We start from the raw sequence: 21155 nt of genomic DNA, 5'->3' as shown, positions 1-21155 counted from the left end.
AGTAGCAGTGTACTTTTAGAAATGTATTTATCGAAAATTATGCACGATCATTTAATCTTAAAATAAATCATTAAAATAATTACACATAATATTTACTAGAGTTATTTTGATAATAACAACTATATTAATAATATTGTTATTATTGTTTATTTATTTATTTAAACTAAAAAGCACTATTATTTTATTTAGGATATTGAATTTGAGTTTGACATACGCCCACCACACCACTAGATGGCCTCATCTTACCAACAACATATGAAGCAGGGTCTCTCACACCCCTGTGATTACTTTATGATGATGAAAAATGACAATAGAGAAAATATTTATCATCATCACTGCAATTATATGTAGAATAAGAGCGGCACAGAAAGAGTCTGAGTCGGTAAACCTGTCCACATCTGGAATCTTTACACACTTATCAACACAGCCTCATATTCTAACGGAAACATAGCCTATATCACATCATATATCAACACACATTCATAAACACACAACAGCACATAAACAATTTCATGAACGCCTTCAGAACATGTTTCATTATTATGTTCGGTCACTGGAGGCCGCTGTTCTTCCTTCTGCTCCACTGACTGAAGTTCTCACAGAGTTTACTTCATTTCTCAGCTGTGTTTTTATGTGAGCGGTTCAACGGAGGGGTCTAGAAGCATTTCACTGCTCTTTTTTCTTCCTTTCTCACATTTAAATAGAATATTCGGCACTGCATTGCTCCGTCCCGCAGATGTGTTTGGTTTTCGAGGGTGAATTTCCAACTGTTTTGTCCTGTATATCCAGATCCAGACATGCAACCTCCTCCAAGAAAGGTGAGTCGAACTGTTCTTTAATTGATACGATTTTTTGTTGTCATGTCCGTATTAATGAACAAAATAGCAGATAGATAGATAGATAGATAGATAGATAGATAGATAGATAGATAGATAGATAGATAGATAGATAGATAGACAGATATAGATAGATAGATAGATAGACAGACAGATAGATAGATGGATAGACAGACAGACAGACATATATATATATATATATATATATATATATATATATATATATATATATATATATATATATATATATATATATATATATATATATAGATAGATAGATAGATAGATAGATAGATAGATAGACAGATAGTAGATAGATAGATAGACAGACAGATAGATAAGAAATATATCGATAGATAGACAGACGATAGATAGATAATAAATAGACAGATTGATAGATTGACAGACATATATATATAGATAGATAGATAGACAGACAGATATAGACAGACAGACATACACTCACCTAAAGGATTATTAGGAACACCATACTAATACTGTTTTTGACCCCCTTTCGCCTTCAGAACTGCCTTAATTCTACGTGGCATTGATTCAACAAGGTGCTGAAAGCATTCTTTAGAAATGTTGGCCCATATTGATAGGATAGCATCTTGCAGTTGATGGAGTTTTGTGGGATGCGCATCCAGGGCACGAAGCTCCCGTTCCATCACATCCCAAAGATGCTCTATTGGGTTGGGATCTGGTGACTGTGGGGGCCATTTTAGTACAGTGAACTCATTGTCATGTTCAAGAAACCAATTTGAAATGATTCGAGCTTTGTGACATGGTGCATTATCCTGCTGGAAGTAGCCATCAGAGGATGGGTACATGGTGGCCATAAAGGGATGGACATGGTCAGAAACAATGCTCAGGTAACCGTGGCATTTAAACGATGCCCAATTGGCACTAAGGGGCCTAAAGTGTGCCAAGAAAACATCCCCCTCACCATTACACCACCACCACCAGCCTGCACAGTGGTAACAAGGCATGATGGATCCATGTTATCAGTCTGTTTACGACTCTACCATCTGAATGTCTCAACAGAAATCGAGACTCATCAGACCAGGCAACATTTTTCCAGTCTTCAACTGTCCAATTTTGGTGAGCTCTTGCAACTTGTAGCCTCTTTTTCCTATTTGTAGTGGAGATGAGTGGTACCCGGTGGGGTCTTCTGCTGTTGTAGCCCATCCGCCTCAAGGTTGTGTGTGTTGTGGCTTCACAAATGCTTTGCTGCATACCTCGGTTGTAACGAGTGGTTATTTCAGTCAAAGTTGCTCTTCTATCAGCTTGAATCAGTCGCCCATTCTCCTCTGACCTCTAGCATCAACAAGGCATTTTCGCCCACAGGACTGCCGCATACTGGATGTTTTTCCCTTTTCACACCATTCTTTGTAAACCCTAGAAATGGTTGTGCGTGAAAATCCCAGTAACTGAGCAGATTGTGAAATACTCAGACTGGCACCAACAACCATGCAACGCTCAAAATTGCTTAAATCACCTTTCTTTCCCATTCTGACATTCAGTTTGGAGTTCAGGAGATTGTCTTGACCAGGACCACACCCCTAAATGCATTGAAGCTACTGCCATGTGATTGGTTGATTAGATAATTGCATTCTGCATTCATTAATGAGAAATTGAACAGGTGTTCCTAATAATCCTTTAGGTGAGTGTATAGATGGATAGACAGACAGACAGACAGACAGATATAGATAGATAGATAGACAGATAGATAGATAGATAGATAGATAGATAGATAGATAGATAGATAGATAGATAGATAGATAAGAAATAGATCGATAGATAGACAGACAGACAGATGATAGATAGATAATAAATAGATAGACAGATTGATAGATTGACAGACAGATATATAGATAGATAGATAGACAGACAGACATAAGAAATAGACAGATAGAGAGATAGATAGATGATAGACAGATAGATAGAGAGATAGATGATAGACAGACATATAGTAGATTTTCAGACAGACAGATTATAGATAGACAGACAGATAGATAGATAGATAGATAGATAGATAGATAGATAGAAACACATGATGTTTATGTTTACGCTGTCTCCATTGACTCGAGGATGCCAGACACATATTAGTGTGATCTGTGTCAGAGTTGCTTCTCCAGAGGTTGTCATTGTGTGTTGCAGGTAAAAGTCACACAAGAGGTGAAACACACTCACACTGAGCAGCTGAACAGACTCCAGCTCAAACACCAGACAGACTTGGACTTCCTGGAGGATCTGAGGTGACTTTTGATTAACCTCTTACATTGCTATGTAAATGTCTATCAGTCCATTTTCTGTCTATTTGTTGGTATGTTTGTGCTGAACTGTTTGACTGTGTGTGTGTGTGTGTGTGTGTGTGTGTGTGTCATCCTCAGGACTTACAGCCAGAAGAAAGCACTAATAGAGAAAGATTACTCACAGGTGAGTTGTGGCCACCATGTTCAATTACATGAGTTCATAATTTATATTACATTTAGTTTTGATAATGTATGGCTATTTGTGTTCTGAGATAAAAAACAAACAAAAACATTATAAAATCTAATTCAGCTAAGATTTTTTGGAAAAAAAATGTGTGCCTCTGATGTAAACTAGCACTGACGTTTTATGTGTGAATTTGTTTTTGTAGAGAAGCACATTTCGTGACTCAGTGGAAAAACCTGTGGTTGTTAACGATTTGCAGGTGGTCGTGTTTTTACCAGTTGCGTTCTGGTTCGAATCTGCTTTTCTTGTCTCTTTCTGTTACATTGCTGAGAAGATCTACATGACATCAGTTATGGGACACTGCATTATGATCTCTGATTTCTGCTGATCTCAACTTTATCTCACTTTATGAGTATGATTTCATATATTTTGGATGTACATCAGGATGTAATTTTTTTCCTTTTATTCCCTAAAACCACAAAAAATTTTAAAAAAGTTTTGACTTCCTATATACAAATTATACAACTTACAGTACAATTCACAACTTTGGGGTCAGTAATATTTTAATAGTTTAATTCACCAAGGAAGTATTAAATTGATTGAAAGTGACAATAAATATATGTATAATGTTAAAAAATATTTATTTTTCAAATAAACGTTTTTCATTTTAACTTTCTATTTATCATATAATCCTGAAAAAAATGAATCACTGTTTCCACAATAAATATTAAGCAGCACAACTGTTTTCAACATTGATAATAATAATAAATGTTTCTTGAGAACCAAATCATCATATTAGAATGATATCTAAAGGATCATATGACACTGAAGACTGGAGTATTGATTCTGAAAATATATGCAAATACATACGTTTTTTTTAGATTGTAATACTATTTCACAGTTTTTACCTAATTTTTATCTAATAAATGCAGTCTTAGTCAGCATAAGTTGAGTTCTTTCAAAAACATAAAAAAATATTACCAACCCTAAACTTTTAAACTGTAGTGTATAGTGCATAAATAGATTTACACATGAAGTGTTTATATTTACAGCCTGACATGTTGATCATCTTCATCATGATACAATAAGATCTGTGTGATCATTTGGTGAATGGGTGCCCAGCTGTCTGAATGACGCTGTGTGTGTGTGCGTGCGCCTGTGTGTGTGTGCGTGAGAGATTCTTTACTGTTGGTTCTGAAGCTTGTGCACCTGCAGGGCTGCTGCGTGCTGATTGGCTCATGAACACAGGAATCTCTCTCTTCCTCAGGGTCTCTTCCTGAGTGGACTCATCAGAGCTGGCAGCTCACAGGATTAGGTTGACAGTGCCAGCTTGTGGTCTGAGGGCCAGGAAGCAAATCCTCTGTGTTTTAAGGGGATGCTGGTCACTCTCTGGCCTTCGTAGAACTTGTTATGGTTCAGTCATTTCAGTTTGCTGAAGTTTAGCTATATTCTGTTGGAATTATCATCAGTAGTGGTGAAGTAATGAAAGGACCCTTGGTAGACAAATACTGACCTTTTTAAAAAACTGCTGTTTTTGTTTTGTTTTTTTTGTGCTGATATTTTGCCATCTTTTTGTGACTTTTGGAGATCAGTCCAATACAGTGACATTTGCGTGACTTGAGGATGGGAAGTGAGTGGTAATTTCTCCTTTCTTCTGTTTCACAAGCAGCCAGTTATTCACTCACTTGTAAACCCACACATGGGCACAGTTTGCACCGCTGTCTGGCATTTAAGTATCAAGCAGACAGGCAGAAATGCCCATGTGGGTTTCGCTTTTACAGATTGTCCTCCATGTTTTCCACATTTGCGCTGATCTGGAGTGACAGGATAAATTAATGTTTCTCCTTTAAGGCGTCTGATTTATTTTGTGGTGACTTTTGAAGTTGAGTTTTTTAAATTCTATTTAAAGGTTCTGAATCTAAACTTTCATAAACATTTAATACAATTATGTTAAAGCATAGTTTTCTTGTTTGTTTAAAAGGCACTTAAAGGGATAGTTCATCCAAAAATGAAAAGTTTGTCATTTTTGTCATCATGTAATGATTTTGTCATTACATACAGGTTTGGAACCACTTGAGGGCGAGTAAATGATGGCAAAATTGTAATTTTTCGGTGAACTACCCCTTAAATATTCAGTAATCTTATCAACTTGACTGCACTGACACTACACTGAGAACAAAACTTCCAATCAATTCCCGATGGAGAAAATCAAGTCCCGGCCCACATCTTTTCTTGTTCGAGAAGCCGTTTCACTCGAATATACGTCACAATAGGAAAGAAAAGACTATCGCAACTTCTATTTCATGCCGACTTTAAGCTTGTTTCATAATTTGATGAACTTTGATTGAACTATAATTGAACTAAAAACTGAATCAACACTGAACTGACTTGATCTGAGTTATTATACTATTATCTTCTGTAGAGCGGCTTTTTAGTTGAATTGAGTTCGCTTCATGACTAATGCACTTTGTAACATTGACACTGTCATTGAACTAAATTGAATCGACACTGAACTAACCTGTGATTAAAAAAAATGACACTGTTGTCTTTTTTAGAGGTGCTTTACTGCTGAAATTGTATTTGTTCATAATTGAAGAACTTTGCAACATTAATACTGTTATTTTCTTGTCCATTACAGTGAAGCTGCCTTGAAAGAATCAGTATTGCATATTAAAGCGCTATATAAATAAATGTTACTTGACTTTTAGGCTCTGCAAAAGCTTGCTTCGCAGTACTTGAAGCGAGAGTGGAATGGAGCCCCATCAGAGGAGCTGAGAGACTCCGGGTAAAAGGAGAGATCTTTTCAATCAGACTGATTGTCAATTGATTAATCTTCATCATTAAACAGATGTCTGTGAATATGCGTACAGAAATGTTTGGGCCGTATGGAGGTCTTACTTGGAGGGTGTGACGAAAGTGAGCCAGTCTCGTATCAACGGATGTGAGAACTATAGGAGCCAGATCGCAGATCCCGTGAAGACGTTCAGAGCGCAGAAGGACCTGCAGCTGAAGAGGGTAAACACATTAACAGATACACTGCACTAAAGCGGCAGAGTGGCCGTTTTTGAAAGTGTTTATTCGTCTGTCCTCTCAGTGCTGCGAACATCTGGCGAGAGCTCAGGCCGATCTGCAGGTCACCATCAGAGACCTGGAAAAGAGCAGGAAGGCCTACCAGGAGGCGGAACAAACAGCGCAGACCGTGAGAGAGAAAGCTGATATGGAGGCCAAGTACGTTCGCTGACCTGTCACATGTGAAGGAAGAGACATCAGCTGTCTACAGAACCGGGCATAGGGTTATCATGTTTTTCAGTTTTAAATGAAGATTCATCATTTTTTTGCTGTTTTTCCTCACCCTCGCTTCTTTTCCTCTGGTATTTTCCCTTCTTCCTGTTGGCTCATGCAACACAAGGTCAAAGCTCAGCCTGTTTCAGTCACGCTCCAGTTTGAAGAGGGCAAGTGTGAAGGTAATCTAGGGATTAGCACAGTATATCAGTCCCATACTGCTTAGTGGTGGTCTATATTGGATATTTAATAGTGCATGCTCTTTTGTCCTATTTTTACATATGGATTACATTTGCCATCATCTAACACTCAATTAAAGTTATGTAAAATGTTCTAATAAATCATCGTGACTGAGAGTCAAGTGTACATAGGAACATTTCATGTTGATTTCAGCTGAAAGCAAAGAAGAACGAATGGAAGTGCAAAGCCACGCAAGCAAGGAATGATTACTTGCTCACACTGTCAGCCACTAACGCTCATCAGGACCGCTATTATGAGACAGATCTGATCAGCTGCATCACGGTGAGGATGGATGTTGCTCAGTTTTTGGCCTAATCATTTTTTATTTAGAATAATCTTTTGTGTGTTTTGTTAATTTAAATATATATATACAGTGGGGAGAACAAGTAGTTGATACACTGGTGATTTTACAAAGCATGTAGAAGTATGTAATTTTTATCATAGGTACTCTTCAACTGTGAGTGACGGAATCTAAAACAAAAATCCAGAAAATCACATTTTATGATTTTTAAGTAATTCATTTGCATTTTATTGCATGACATAAGCAGGGATGGAAATTAGCACCCGCCACCAGCCAAATGCGGGTGATTTTGTGTTGTGGCGGGTAAACTCGCTTCACCTACCGGCCACCGTGGCGGGTAAATAAAAATAGCATACTGTTTCACCCGGACGGCGGACACTTTTAGAGGAGGCACACCTTCAAACAAAAATGTGGCGTTACATCGCAGGCGTAGAGGTCTGCAGAGAAAACATCATGGTGCGCTCACACCAGACGAGAATAGAGCGTCTGGCGCGAGTGATTTCATCAATGCAAAGTTACGCGCGTAAAAAATTCCTACGGCCCGAATGAGGTGTAGAGCGCGCCGTGGTAGATGCGAATACGCCTCATTCGCGCGGCAAGTTCAAGCGTCAGACGCGTTCCTCGCGCATGATTTTATTGAGTGTTTTTGTGCATTCACGCGTTTGACGCGAATTCGCGTCTGCCGCCCGAGTTGAAAAATCTGAACTTTGGCGTCAATTCGCGCCGCGTTAACCAATCAGGAGCCTAGCTGCTGTCACGTGGTGAAGTAGCTGGATGCTTCAATAAATTATTTTGTACTAAATGCCTGATGTGGCTCTAATGCACAACAAAGCAAATATTTTATCACATAAAACTTGATTTCAATATATGAGACATATTCATTTTGTATTGAATGCTATTTATTCCATTTCATATCTGGATTATATTAAATATTATTCTAATGTAAAGGCAACCAACATACTATAGCTCATAAATCCGTGTCTGGAGAGTGTTGTGTGAGAGAGAAAAAAAATCACAGGACAGGTTAATTACTTTTGGAGGCTGGCTCAAATTATCATCAAAACAAAAATAAATGACAGATTAGGTGGATGAGGCCGAGGGTGAGAGAAAGAGAAAATGTCAGTATTTCATTGAGACTTGAGATTAAATAAACTGCTTAAGTATTCTTGTAGTATTAATTTTCACATGCAGTTACACATTGTCGGTTAAAAACAAGAAAGTGGCTGGTAAAAACATTGAGTGGCTGGTAGATTTTGAAATCCACCAGCCACAGTGGCCGGTGGACAAAAAAGTTAATTTCCATCCCTGGACATAAGTATTTGATACATCAGAAAAGCAGACCTTAATATTTGGTACATAAACCTTTGTTTTCAATCACAGAGTTCATACGTTTCCTGTAGTTCTTGACCAGGTTTGCACACACTGCAGGAGGGATTTTGGCCCACTCCTCCATACAGACCTCCAGATCCTTCAGGTTTCGGGGCTGTCGCTGGGCAGTACGGACTTTCAGCTCCCTCCAAAGATTTTATATTGGGTTCAGGTCTGGAGACTGGCCAGGCCACTCCAGGACCTTGAGATGCTTCTTACGGAGCCACTCCTTAGTTGCCCTGGCTGTGTGTTTCGGGTCGTTGTCATGCTGGAAGACCCAGCCACGACTCATCTTCAATGCTCTTACTGAGGGAAGGAGGTTGTTGGCCAAGATCTCGCGATACATGGCCCCATCCATCCTCCCCTCAATACGGTGCAGTGGTCCTGTCCCCTTTGCAGAAAAGCACCCCCAAAGAATGATGTTTCCACCTCCATGCTTCACGGTTGGGATGGTGTTTTTGGGGTTGTACTCATCCTCCTTCCTCCTCCAAACACGGCGAGTGGAGTTTAGACCAAAAAGCTCTATTTTTGTCTCATCAGACCACATGACCTTCTCCCATTCCTCCTCTGGATCATCCAGATGGTCATTGGCAAACTTCAGACGGGCCTGGCTTGAGCAGGGGGACCTTGCGTGCGCTGCAGGATTTTAATCGGTGTAGACAGTGTAGTGTGTTACTAATAGTTTTCTTTGAGACTGTGGTCCCAGCTCTCTTCAGGTCATTGACCAGGTCCTGCCGTGTAGTTCTGGGCTGATCCCTCACCTTCCTCATGATCATTGATGCCCCACAAGGTGAGATCTTGCTTGGAGCCCCAGACAGAGGGAGATTGACCGTCATCTTAAACTTCTTCCATTTTCTAATGATTGCGCCAACTGTTGTTGCCTTCTCACCAAGCTGCTTGCCTATTGTCCTGTAGCCCATCCCAGCCTTGTGCAGGTCTACAATTTTATCTGATGTCCTTACACAGCTCTCTGGTCTTGGCCATTGTGGAGAGGTTGGAGTCTGTTTGATTGAGAGTGTGGACAGGTGTCTTTTATACAGGTAACGGGTTCAAACAGGTCCAGTTAATACAGGTAATGAGTGGAGAACAGGAGGGCTTCTTAAAAAGAAACTAACAGGTCTGTGAGAGCCGGAATTCTTACTGGTTAGTAGGTGATGAAATACTTATGTCATGCAATAAAATGCAAATAAATTACTTAAAAATCATACAATGTGATTTTCTGGATTTTTGTTTTAGATTCAGTCACTCACAGTTGAAGAGTACCTATGATAAAATTTTCTCTGACAGATTTTCTACATGCTTTGTAAGTGGGAAAACCTGCAAAATCACCAGTGTATCAAATACTTGTTCTCCCCACTGTATATACATATATATATGGCTTTACAACCTGCTGAATGCGGGTGGATTTCAGCAGTGGCGTGTAACGCAGTCACTCCTAATAGCCACTTTGGGGGGTTGAATTTTATAATTCTTATAATTCGCTATATACATCACAACCTAAAATTCAGTTGAAAGTAAAACTATTGTTCCTTGTTTTTGAGTCCAGATTCTAGATGGCAGTTTCTGCGATCACGTACAGAGTTTTCTCATTTCACTGTGTCAGACGGAGCTTGAGACGTCTCAAAGCATTCAGGACACTTTCCAGTGCCTGCTGGAGACGTCCAGTGGGGTGAGTTACACACACACACACACACATTTGAGTATATACTGGTACTGAAAAGCACACATGAACCACAGTGGCCGAATGTAGAGCAGGTAATATGATCTGCCACTGGAGGTTTATTGGATCAAATCCCAGCTCAAGCATTTAAAGTTGACCTTAAAGAGAAAAATATACCTGCTTTACAGAGTTTGCAGTGGTTAATGAGATCTTTATGTTATGTTATGTTAGAATGGAATGGCTTTTTTTAAAGATGTATTGATGTTTCAATTTTGGCTGCAACATTAAGCATGTTGAGATTAGAAATACAGAAATTGTTAATTATTATAAATATGTAATTTGAAGAAAATCAGCTCATTTTCAACAGTGTGACTGCCTTCGGTATGTGTCATTAGGTCTTTTGTGGTCTTGTGTTGTTGTAATTCGATGATTCTCACAGTGTTTCCATTCAGTTTTGAGAGTCAGGTTTAATGTCTCTAGCTAGCATCAGGTTACAGCAAAACACACACACACACACACACACACACACACTGATCATGAATGACCTGTTCTAGTCTGTTGTTCCTCCTCTGTTAACTGTGATATTCTTGTTAATGTGACATTCTGACTTTAGTCTACATTGGTTTACATTAGTTTAATTGTCCCTGTGTGTAGGTGACACAGGATATCCACCAACAGATTTTCATTCAGGACAACCCAGTGTTTCAGAAAGCCGCCCCCTTCCAGTACCAGCCCTGTGAAAATGATTCGGTATGTTGCATTCAACTAAATAATATGCGAAAGATATGTTTTTCGATGTTTATCTGACACTCACTTAAAGTTAATAATTAAAAACACTTATAATTTAATAACACTGTTAAATGTTATTCAAAATAAATATATTAATTTGTAATATTGTACATTACAAAGAGGAAAAGTGCTCTAATGAAGGCCGAATGTGTTCCTCCATGACTGCGCAGCTGTTTTTCAGATGTGCAACAGCGCCCCCTGCTGCCCGCATGTCATCTCGCCCTTCTCCACCCCAGCATAGTGGTCCGTTTGTTCGCTAACCCTCTTTTTGTTTGCAAGTCTAACAAGCATTAGTCTGTTCCTAAAGAAAACATTAGAGATGCAGCCCTGAGCGCTGGTGGGGCGGAAAGATCAGGGAAAACTGGGCGTCAGTGCAGGCAGGAAGCAGCATGGTCTGTGAAAAGAGGGCATTGAGAAGTGAACCTGCCCTACCTCTTGCACCCCTAACAAACACCTCCCATTCCCCCGTTCGTAATATTAAAAAAAATAAATGAAAAATAAGTACAAATGCATTTATTTTATTTACATAAAAAATAATGGGAATTATTTAGAAATTGTTTTATCCTGTTCAGTGGATTTATAAATATGAGCATTTGCATGCTGTAGTGTAGATCCACGTATGCGTGCATTTTGTCAAGAAGCTGTCGTGATATTTCGTTTCTGGTGAACAGGAGCTGCTCTGTAAAGCAGCATCTGGAAGGATCATTCTTCAAGAGCTTACATCACTTGAACATTTAGTCTGTCAATATTTACACAGTCTCGTTATGCAAAGATTTGTTCATCTGATTTTGGAGATTGATGTTCTTCCAAGTTATGCTGTGACTTTAGTGTACACGCGTGCACTGAGAAGTTATCAGGGTTTCATGTGCAGAAAACACTCTCTCTTTTTCTCTCTTCAGGTCAGGGAACTGTTGAAGGAGAGTGGCACGGCTGAAGAACACAGTCTGAATAAGGAAGCACGGAAATGGGCCACACGTGTGGCCAGAGAACACAAGAACATCATTCTCACGCAACGGGTGAGGGGGCACTGAAACAATATGATTTTGATTTGTGATATTAAAAATAAATTTATTTATTTCTATTTTTTGTATTTTTGTATTTATATATTTATTTCTATAATTTATGGTTACTTGTTTCTTTTTTCATTTATATATTTAGGGTTGCACTAAAAAGTGTCAGATATTAAAATAAAGATAAAACATTATTAATATATTTTATGAAAATAAATTAATAAAGTAAATTATTCGTTCATCTAATCTAAAATATTTTGTCTAAATGGCCAATATTAAAATAAATACAAACGAGTAAAAGATTTTTTTTTAGGGCTGTCAAACAATTAATCACGATTAATCGCATCCAAAATAAAAGTTTGTGTTTACATAATATATGTGTGTGTACTGTGTATAATTATTTTTAATACATAAATACCCACACATGCATGTGTATTTAAGAAATATTTGCATGTATATACTGTATATAGACTGAATGTAGCCTATATATAATGTATATTTTATATAAATATAAACATTTTATATATAAATAACATATTTTTCTGAAATATATACGTGTGTGCATTTATATACAAAATAATTATACACAGTACACACACATATATTATGTAAACACAAACTTTTATTTTGGATGCGATTAATTGCGATTAATCTTTTGACAGCCCTAATTTTTTTATTTAAAATTAATACAATTAATTATGCTAAAATCTGTCTAAATTTTGTCTAAATAAAAATAAAACAATAACTAAACGTACTAAGATATAAAATAAAAAAATAACATAAAATCTATTTAGTCTAAATAAGTCAAAAATAACAACAATGTTCAATCAAATATTATAAAATAATAATATAAAAACGGTTTTGTCTAAATAAAAAGCAATAAAAACTAAATTGAATTTTTAATAATAATTAAATTTTGTTTCAATAAATTTAAAATAAAAACAATATCAATGGTGCTGCAAGTGAATTTAGGCATTACAACATTGCAACAATGTACAGTAAGATTTTTTTTTTTTTAGACACTATCGGAGTATGAAGAGTCGCACCAACAGGACCAGAATAACAATGAGCTGGAACTGAAAATGGACGATGCAAGAGAATCCATTCGGAAATCAGAGGTGAAGAGTTGGTTTGTTTGTGTTTGTACAGTATAACTCCAGATCTTTAGTTGTCTGTCACCTCTGGGAGAAACACAGTTTAAAGGGGAACTTAGCAACTCTAGTCATTTCTTCGCTGATTTTCACTTTTGTTGTCGCATGTTTTCTCATCGAGCTCCCCCTACAGCTGTGCGGCGTATATTTCACAACACTGTCATAAAAAAACTCACTTGCGGCACCTTCCTCCCGCTTTCTACCGCTGCTCATGTGCGTTTGTTATTATCGGAGCCGGCCAACTTTATCGTGTGGAGCTATGTCTACCGAGGTGGTAATACATCATACACAATATAATAGAATTATGTCGAATTGCCATAAAGCAGTTCGTGTTTCTCGCACGTTCTCGCTTCTCACGAGACTTCCTATTTCCAACTTACCGGGACGTTAGTCCCCATATTGGACAAGGTTGGTTTTCCGCCTGGAGACACTGGGGGGAGTGGGGAAAGTCACCATTCTCTCCAGAACAGGTTATTGAACCATTCAAATGATTTCTAAACGGTTTTTATTAAGTTGAAATAGTTGCCAACTGCCCCTTTAAAATGAAAATATTGGCTCAATGCCGTCACACTCCCTCTGCTGGTCGCTACTCGTTATTTTGGTTATTAAAAGAAGCTGCACATTTGGTCAATGGTATGAAACAGTACCATTTATTGTATCAAGAGTTATTGTAATAGTTGTGCATAAATAATATGTAATAGAACAGGAAGTGGGTAGATAATGAGTCCACTCTTCCTGTAGACGGTGAAACAGAAGGCAGAGGTGCGTCTGAACCTCCTCAGAGACGTGGGTGTTGCTGTAGACGTCTGGCTGAAGAGTGCCATGAACCAAGTGTTGGAGGAACTGGAGAACGAGAGATGGGCGGCCCTCAATGCCCACGATGCTTCATTCTCTGTAAGTCTCGATCGCTCGCAGTCAAAGCCCGATTCACATAGACCCTATAACCTATTATAATCATCCTTTACAACATATGTCTTCAGCACTCTGCAGATTTGGACAGAGAGGATGATGAGGACATAGAGACGTTGGACGACAGCAGTTCCAGTCCCTCCAGCACTCACAGGAACTACCCACTCACCTGCTCTGTGCTGTACTCGTATCAGGTACATACCTTGTCTGGTCTAGCCTGACATTCACCAGGATTTCAGGGTTCTATTCATGCATTTGTGATGTCATTTCCTGTGCTTTACTTCCACAGGCATGCCAGCCTGATGAGCTCACCATCCAGGAACAGGAAATACTGGAGCTTATTGATGATGGAGACATGGAGGACTGGGTCAAGGTACACGCACACCCACTCAACTACATCAGTTTTTTTTTTTTTTTTTTTTTTTCAATACACATGATTCCCTTGCCTTGCCCTTCCCTAGAATATAAAGGCATATATTTTTTAGTTATTAATTATATATTGTCGTATATACAGACTCATTTATACTGTGTGAGGAAAAATATAATTTATTTAATTATTTACAAAATTATTATAAATATTATACATTATCTTTCAATAAGATTTGTTTTTAATTAACACATTCAGTAAAGATGCATTAAATTAATCAAAAGTGACAGTAAAGACATTTATAATGTTGTATATAATAATAAATGTTTCTTGAGCACCAAATCAGGATATTAGAATGATTTCTGAAGGATCATGTGACGCTGAAGACTGGAGTAATGATGCTGAAAATGTAGCTTTGCATCACAGGAATAAATTACATTTTAAAATGTATTAAAATAGAAAGAAATTTTTTAATTTAACAATATTTGTAAATGTAACTGTATTTTGATCAAATAATTGCAGCCTTTGTTACATTTGTGTAGTATTGTGTGTATATAATAATTATAAATATAATCAGTAACTTATAAGTTTTATTAATTTTGAGAATTTGCTAAATAAAATGTTACAAGCTATTTTAAATTATTTACATATTTCTAAACTTATATTTAGATTAACATTTTAACTTTATAGAAATATATTTACAAACTATATACATATTTTGATTTTATTTCATTATGTTAAAGCTGCAGTCCGTAGTTTTTCCTCTTTGTCGCCATCTCTGTATAAGTTGTATGCAATTGCAGTTATTCGCGGAATTATCAACTTTACGTGAGTTGTAGTTCGACACCCTCGACATGGCACAGCGCGGATGAACACAGTGTTTGAGGAGAGTGTGCAGCTGTCAGTCACCGCGCCGATGTGGATACTGGCATTCAGAATCACAGATTATTCTTTTTGGAAGTATGACCAACATAAGAATTTTCACCGGAAAATATCATTTGAACTAGTAAGAAACATCCGCTTTTGTTCTGGTTCTGACATTGCAGTAAATCGCGCTGATTAAATCTAACAATCGCTTATAAGTTATCATATCACGCAAAACCGTGCAAATTATACTTTGTTCTCAAATTGTTAATGTTAACAACGTCAGCATTGCGTGACTACATGCAATTCCGATATGTAACGTTTTCCTTGTTTTCGCATGGGTCCGGTTGCAGTCTCTTTTTTCTGTAGCCACTCCGAAGTCCGAACGAAGTCTTTTGCATTTTACAGCGGGTGAATCTGTTGTCACTGGTGATTGTCGTTTGAACCTTTCTGGATCCGCCATCAAATTGATAAGTTTAATTATATCAAGTGCTGTGAGAAAAGGCTATAAATCTCCACCTCTAACATCCTCACACGCAATATAGCCTACTAGCCGAGACTCCTTCTTTATGTGTACAGATGTGATGTAATGACACAAAGACATGCTCGAATCTCCTGCGGAAATCCACCAGTACCACTGGAATTAAAAACATTATTACAAGCTTACCGCTTTGAATCGAGCTACGGCAAGCAGATCGTTTTGAACACTGACTGGTTATGTATTTTCTCAAATATGTATTTTTGGATAATTTTTAACCCCAAAAAAACTACGGACTGCAGCTTTAAATAAATTGTTTATTATTTTTTTATGTCTCAAATTTTCCACAGGCATTCCTAGCATCCCCTTGTGGCCCTTAGTTTTAAAACACATGAACTAAATGCCACTTTAATAATTATGTTGGCATTTATTGGACATGTTTTTTTATTTTATTTTTAGGCAAGGAACCAAACAGGACTGGTGGGATACGTGCCGGAGAAATACCTGCAGCTTCCGACCTCCAACTCTCTACTGAGCATGATCCAGTCTCTCTCCAGCATTGACGCCCAATCACACACCTCCAGCACTTCTGCAGAACAAGAGCCAGAAATCGAGACACTCACCCAGAGCAGCCCGAACAGTCCCGCCAGCGGTGAGACCACCCTCTCATTATATCTGGCATAATACAAGTATAGTATTAATATTAAACCTTGCTAGTAGACCATTTTAACAAACATTTTCTGCCCTCTTGCTCTTTTGCACAGCCATAAATCTAGCCAGGGCTCTGTATGCCTATGAGGCTCAGACAGAGGACGAGTTGTCCTTCCCCGAGGGAGCTGTTATTTGCATTCTCAGCAAACACAACCAGGAAGATGATGGGTTCTGGGAGGGCGAGTTCAACGGCGCAGTGGGCGTCTTTCCCGCAGTATTAGTGGAGGATCTATGCGGACCGGAGGGTGCACAAACACACAAGAGCATGAACGTGCAGGTTTATACAAATACTACTGGGAAACACAGGCCTCATTGAAAAAGTTTCTGTTCATGTTTATAGTAAGGCCATGTTGATTTTTTTTTGTAATAGCTGTTTCTTACCACCAGGTGTCTCTGTCAGTTCTGGATCAAGCGACTTGTCCACCGGCTGCGTCTTCATCCTGTAGCAGTCCAGAGTCCATCTCACTTCCACCTTTGACCGGCACACTCCCTTTAAATGGCTATCAAACCCCAGAACCCCCCAAAATCTCGAGCCACAGTAAGACACAGAGCACCCCGGCAGACCCTAAAGCCTTATAGCAAACCTTCACACATGACTGTTGACGTTTTAGTGACGTTCAATCTCACATTATTTATCTTAAAAATGTTGAATAAAAAAAACAACATTATTTTAATTTATTAAATTAGCGACTGGCATATAAGCATTATATATATGTATTATATATATATATATATACACAGGTCCTTCTAAAAAAATTAGCATATTGTGATAAAGTTCATTATTTTCCATAATGTAATGATAAAAATTAAACTTTCATATATTTTAGATTCATTGCACACCAACTGAAATATTTCAGGTCTTTTATTGATTTAATACTGATGATTTTGGCATACAGCTCATGAAAACCCAAAATTCCTGTCTCAAAAAATTAGCATATTTCATCCGACCAATAAAATAAGTGTTTTTAATACAAAAAAAAAAGTCAACCTTCAAATAATTATGTTCAGTTGTGCACTCAATAGTCAATACTTGGTCGGGAATCCTTTTGCAGAAATGACTGCTTCAATGCGGCGTGGCATGGAGGCAATCAGCCTGTGGCACTGCTGAGGTGTTATGGAGGCCCAGGATGCTTCGATAGCGGCCTTAAGCTCATCCAGAGTGTTGGGTCTTGAGTCTCTCAACTTTCTCTTCACAATATCCCACAGATTCTCTATGGGGTTCAAGTCAGGAGAGTTGGCAGGCCAATTGAGCACAGTAATACCATGGTCAGTAAACCATTTACCAGTGGTTTTGGCACTGTGAGTAGGTGCCAGGTCGTGCTGAAAAATGAAATCTTCATCTCCATAAAGCCTTTCAGCAGATGGAAGCATGAAGTGCTCCAAAATCTCCTGATAGCTAGCTGCATTGACCCTGCCCTTGATAAAACACAGTGGACCAACACCAGCAGCTGACATGGCACCCCAGACCATCACTGACTGTGGGTACTTGACACTGGACTTCAGGCATTTTGGCATTTCCTTCTCCCCAGTCTTCCTCCAGACTCTGGCACCTTGATTTCCGAATGACATGCAAAACTGAGCAACAGTCCAGTGCTGCTTCTCTGTAGCCCAGGTCAGGCGCTTCTGCCGCTGTTTCTGGTTCAAAAGAACCTGGGGAATGCGGCACCTGTAGCCCATTTCCTGCACACGCCTGTGCACGGTGGCTCTGGATGTTTCTACTCCAGACTCAGTCCACTGCTTCCGCAGGTCCCCCAAGGTCTGGAATCGGTCCTTCTCCACAATCTTCCTCAGGCTCAGGTCACCTCTTCTCGTTGTGCAGCGTTTTTTGCCACACTTTTTCCTTCCCACAGACTTCCCACTGAGGTGCCTTGATACAGCACTCTGGGAACAGCCTATTTGTTCAGAAATTTCTTTCTGTCTTACCCTCTTGCTTGAGGGTGTCAATGATGGCCTTCTGGACAGCAGTCAGGTCGGCAGTCTTACCCATGATTGCGGTTTTGAGTAATGAAACAGGCTGGGAGTTTTTAAAAGCCTCAGGAATCTTTTGCAGGTGTTTAGAGTTAATTAGTTGATTCAGATGATTAGGTTAATAGCTCGTTTAGAGACCCTTTTCATGATATGCTAATTTTTTGAGACAGGAATTTTGGGTTTTCATGAGCTGTATGCCAAAATCATCAGTATTAAAACAATAAAAGACCTGAAATATTTCAGTTGGTGTGCAATGAATCTAAAATATATGAAAGTTTAAAGGAGCTGTATGTAAGATTGTGGCCAAAATTGGTACTGCAATCACTTTCAAATTACTGTAGAGCTGTGTATCCCCTCCCCCTCCCCCCTAACTCGAGGTTGCCAGATAGGCTGCAGGATCCAGCAGGAACGTGACGAGCTGCAGCTGTGGTAACTAGAGCAGAGCTGGCAACCCGGATGCCGAAACACTACTGACTTCGTGATTGGTAGATAGGTGGAGGGTGGGGCTTCAGGCCAAAACACAAGATGACAACATCAACATCAGTTGAGGGCTGCAACTTCACTTTTTAAATGACAATATCGTGGCCGTACTACTGTTGTCAGTGATATAAGTATTTGAAATGAACATGATTTCTTAATGTCTAGAGACACATCAGGGCCATTTTATGATTAATTGAAATACATTTCTTACATACAGCTCCTTTAATTTTTATCATTACATTATGGAAAATAATTAACTTTATCACAATATGCTAATTTTTTGAGAAGGACCTGTATATAAAATAGTTTTTTTTTATAGAAAAACGAAAAAATATATATTACTGAATGAAATTTTTGTAAGTAGGCCTACCAGTGTTATTTTAATATTATTTATATAATATTATAGTATAATATTATATAAATGCTATAATATTAGGGTTAGGGTTATTTTATTAAGACATTAATTTTTGCAATTTATGTTCTTTTGTATTTTTTGTTTGGTTTCTTTTTGTTTGTTTTAGTCATTTTAGTACTCAAACTTTTATTTATTTCAGTTAGCTGCCAAGGTCACTTTTTTTTAAATTAAATAATTAGAAATGTGTTTTTTTTAAGTTTTTCTTCTAATATTTATGTTTTATTTTATTTCTGCTTTATTTCAAGTAACACTTTTTTTAAAAATAAGTTATGATAAAATGATTTCTAAAAAGTTTGTTTTAGTTAACAGTAGCAAAACTGAGGCCCAGGATTATTATTATTATTATATTAAAATCATTAAAAAAAATAGTTTCTTGAAATAAAATACACATTAACTGATGTAAAATAAAATATAAAAACTTAAACTTACTTTATTTCGGCTAGTTGCTAAAGCAACATTTCCCATGTTCATTTTAGTTTAATTTGATGTACTAAAGTAACTAAAACTGAAATAAAAATCAATAATAACTATACAGATATTTAAAAACTCTAATAAAAACAAAACACTCATTTACACACTCAATTACTAAACCTTTTACTAAAATTTAAAAAGGAAATATACAAATAAAATGTTCATAAAAACTATAACAGTATCTCAGTGATACTAAAACAAGACTGCTGAGGCCATTGTTCTGTTAATAGATTTATGCCTTTGGGAAATATCCGAATCCCAGTCATCTGTGTGGTCTCCTTCACAGGCCACGCCCACACCCCACCACCCAGATCCCCAGGAGAGGGCGGGTCAGGCACCCTGAGACCTGTGAGATCTGCACCCCTAAAGCTACATGCCAGTGATGGGCGCTTATGTGTGAAATCTGATGGGTATTTTTGTTATCTGCAGGTACGAGCTGCTCCTCCTCCACCCAAACAGCAGGCACAGGGTCAGGTGCAGAAGAGAGAAGAGGTAGAGATCACACTGGTGTGAGCACATTTTACAAGATTGACGTTACCATGCTTGAATGCACCATGTGAATTCGATGTCGTGCAGGGTGGACATTCAGGAACTTTTTAATGAAGATATGGATGCACAAGCTGACCATTATTTAATGTGGTCCCACGCTTTCTTCAGTTTTTTAGGGCAATTTCAAACACACGAGGCTTTACTAGAGCTACAAAGAGACTTTAAAGGGAAAAGTGGCAATTATACTGTTGAATTTATGTGTATGATTCCGTCCATAAACATATTTAGGGCTAAATACTTTTAGGGGCATATTACAGTTTTAGCTTAAACTTTGTCAGTATTTTACTTGTCTGGTCTGTCAGCCATTATTTGAATGAATATTAAGATATTTTTAGCTATTGTAAATTCCAGGAAGATAAACAACCTGAGCACTTTAGGTGTAGTTTATAATGCATTGCAGTATTTTGTTTTATTTTAGTTGTCATTGTTTTTCTTTATAAGAGACATGTGGAGATGCTGTGAGACTTATGCATTTCAGTTTCGGTGCATTCAAGTTTATGGAGGGATTATTGGGACAGATTGAAAACTAAAAGTCTAAAACTAAAAGTCTTAAACGAAAACCAAAAGTCTAAGTTTGAAACTAAAAGTCTAAGTCGAAAACTAAAAGTCTAAGTCAAAAATGAATTTGGTATTTAGGATTGGGCATTTGGTATTTAGGATTGGGCATTTGGTATTTAGGATTGGGCATTTGGTATTTAGGATAGGGCATTTGGTATTTAGGATTGGGCATTTGGTCATTTAGCCATTTAGGATTTAGGATTGGGCATTTAGGGATTTAGGATTGGGCATTTAATCATTTAGCCATTTAGGATTGGGCATTTGAGGATTGAGGATTGAGGAGTGTATGCAAATAAGGAGGCGTGGCCC

The 21155-nt window shown here is 37.9% G+C and overlaps 2 protein-coding genes across 2 annotated transcripts in view; both read left to right on the top strand.

Moving 5' to 3' along the window:
- Nucleotides 1-21155, top strand: part of rab6a (RAB6A, member RAS oncogene family) — an 82951-nt gene that overhangs the window by 17189 nt on the left and 44607 nt on the right. The gene's annotated exons all lie outside the window — the stretch shown is intronic.
- On the top strand, nt 607-20784 carry si:ch211-176g13.8 (F-BAR and double SH3 domains protein 2). The gene is made up of 20 exons (XM_056271279.1): nt 607-818; nt 2997-3094; nt 3230-3275; nt 5984-6060; nt 6146-6290; nt 6370-6503; nt 6685-6739; nt 6951-7079; nt 10013-10135; nt 10781-10876; nt 11815-11931; nt 12945-13043; nt 13818-13970; nt 14057-14179; nt 14275-14358; nt 16154-16346; nt 16459-16682; nt 16793-16943; nt 20026-20087; nt 20169-20784. Exons 1-20 carry the CDS (start codon nt 798-800, stop codon nt 20250-20252), a joined length of 2214 nt encoding a protein of 737 aa, XP_056127254.1. The 5' UTR covers nt 607-797; the 3' UTR covers nt 20253-20784.

This window comes from Rhinichthys klamathensis, unplaced genomic scaffold (assembly GCF_029890125.1).
Source record: "Rhinichthys klamathensis goyatoka isolate OS25496 unplaced genomic scaffold, OSU_Roscu_1.1 h1tg000314l_1, whole genome shotgun sequence".
In the NCBI taxonomy this organism is placed as follows: domain Eukaryota; kingdom Metazoa; phylum Chordata; class Actinopteri; order Cypriniformes; family Leuciscidae; genus Rhinichthys; species Rhinichthys klamathensis.
This window is presented reverse-complemented; position numbering and strand designations above follow the sequence as displayed.

What these genes read in the sequence shown, in the direction of transcription:
- si:ch211-176g13.8 (XM_056271279.1), top strand. Translation starts at nt 798, where the DNA reads ATGCAACCTCCTCCAAGAAAG. An exon ending in TAGAGAAAGATTACTCACAG is followed by an intron (nt 3,276 to 5,983) that starts GTGAGTTGTGGC and finishes CTTGACTTTTAG; the next exon opens with GCTCTGCAAAAGCTTGCTTC. An exon ending in ACATCATTCTCACGCAACGG is followed by an intron (nt 11,932 to 12,944) that starts GTGAGGGGGCAC and finishes TTTTTTTTTTAG; the next exon opens with ACACTATCGGAGTATGAAGA.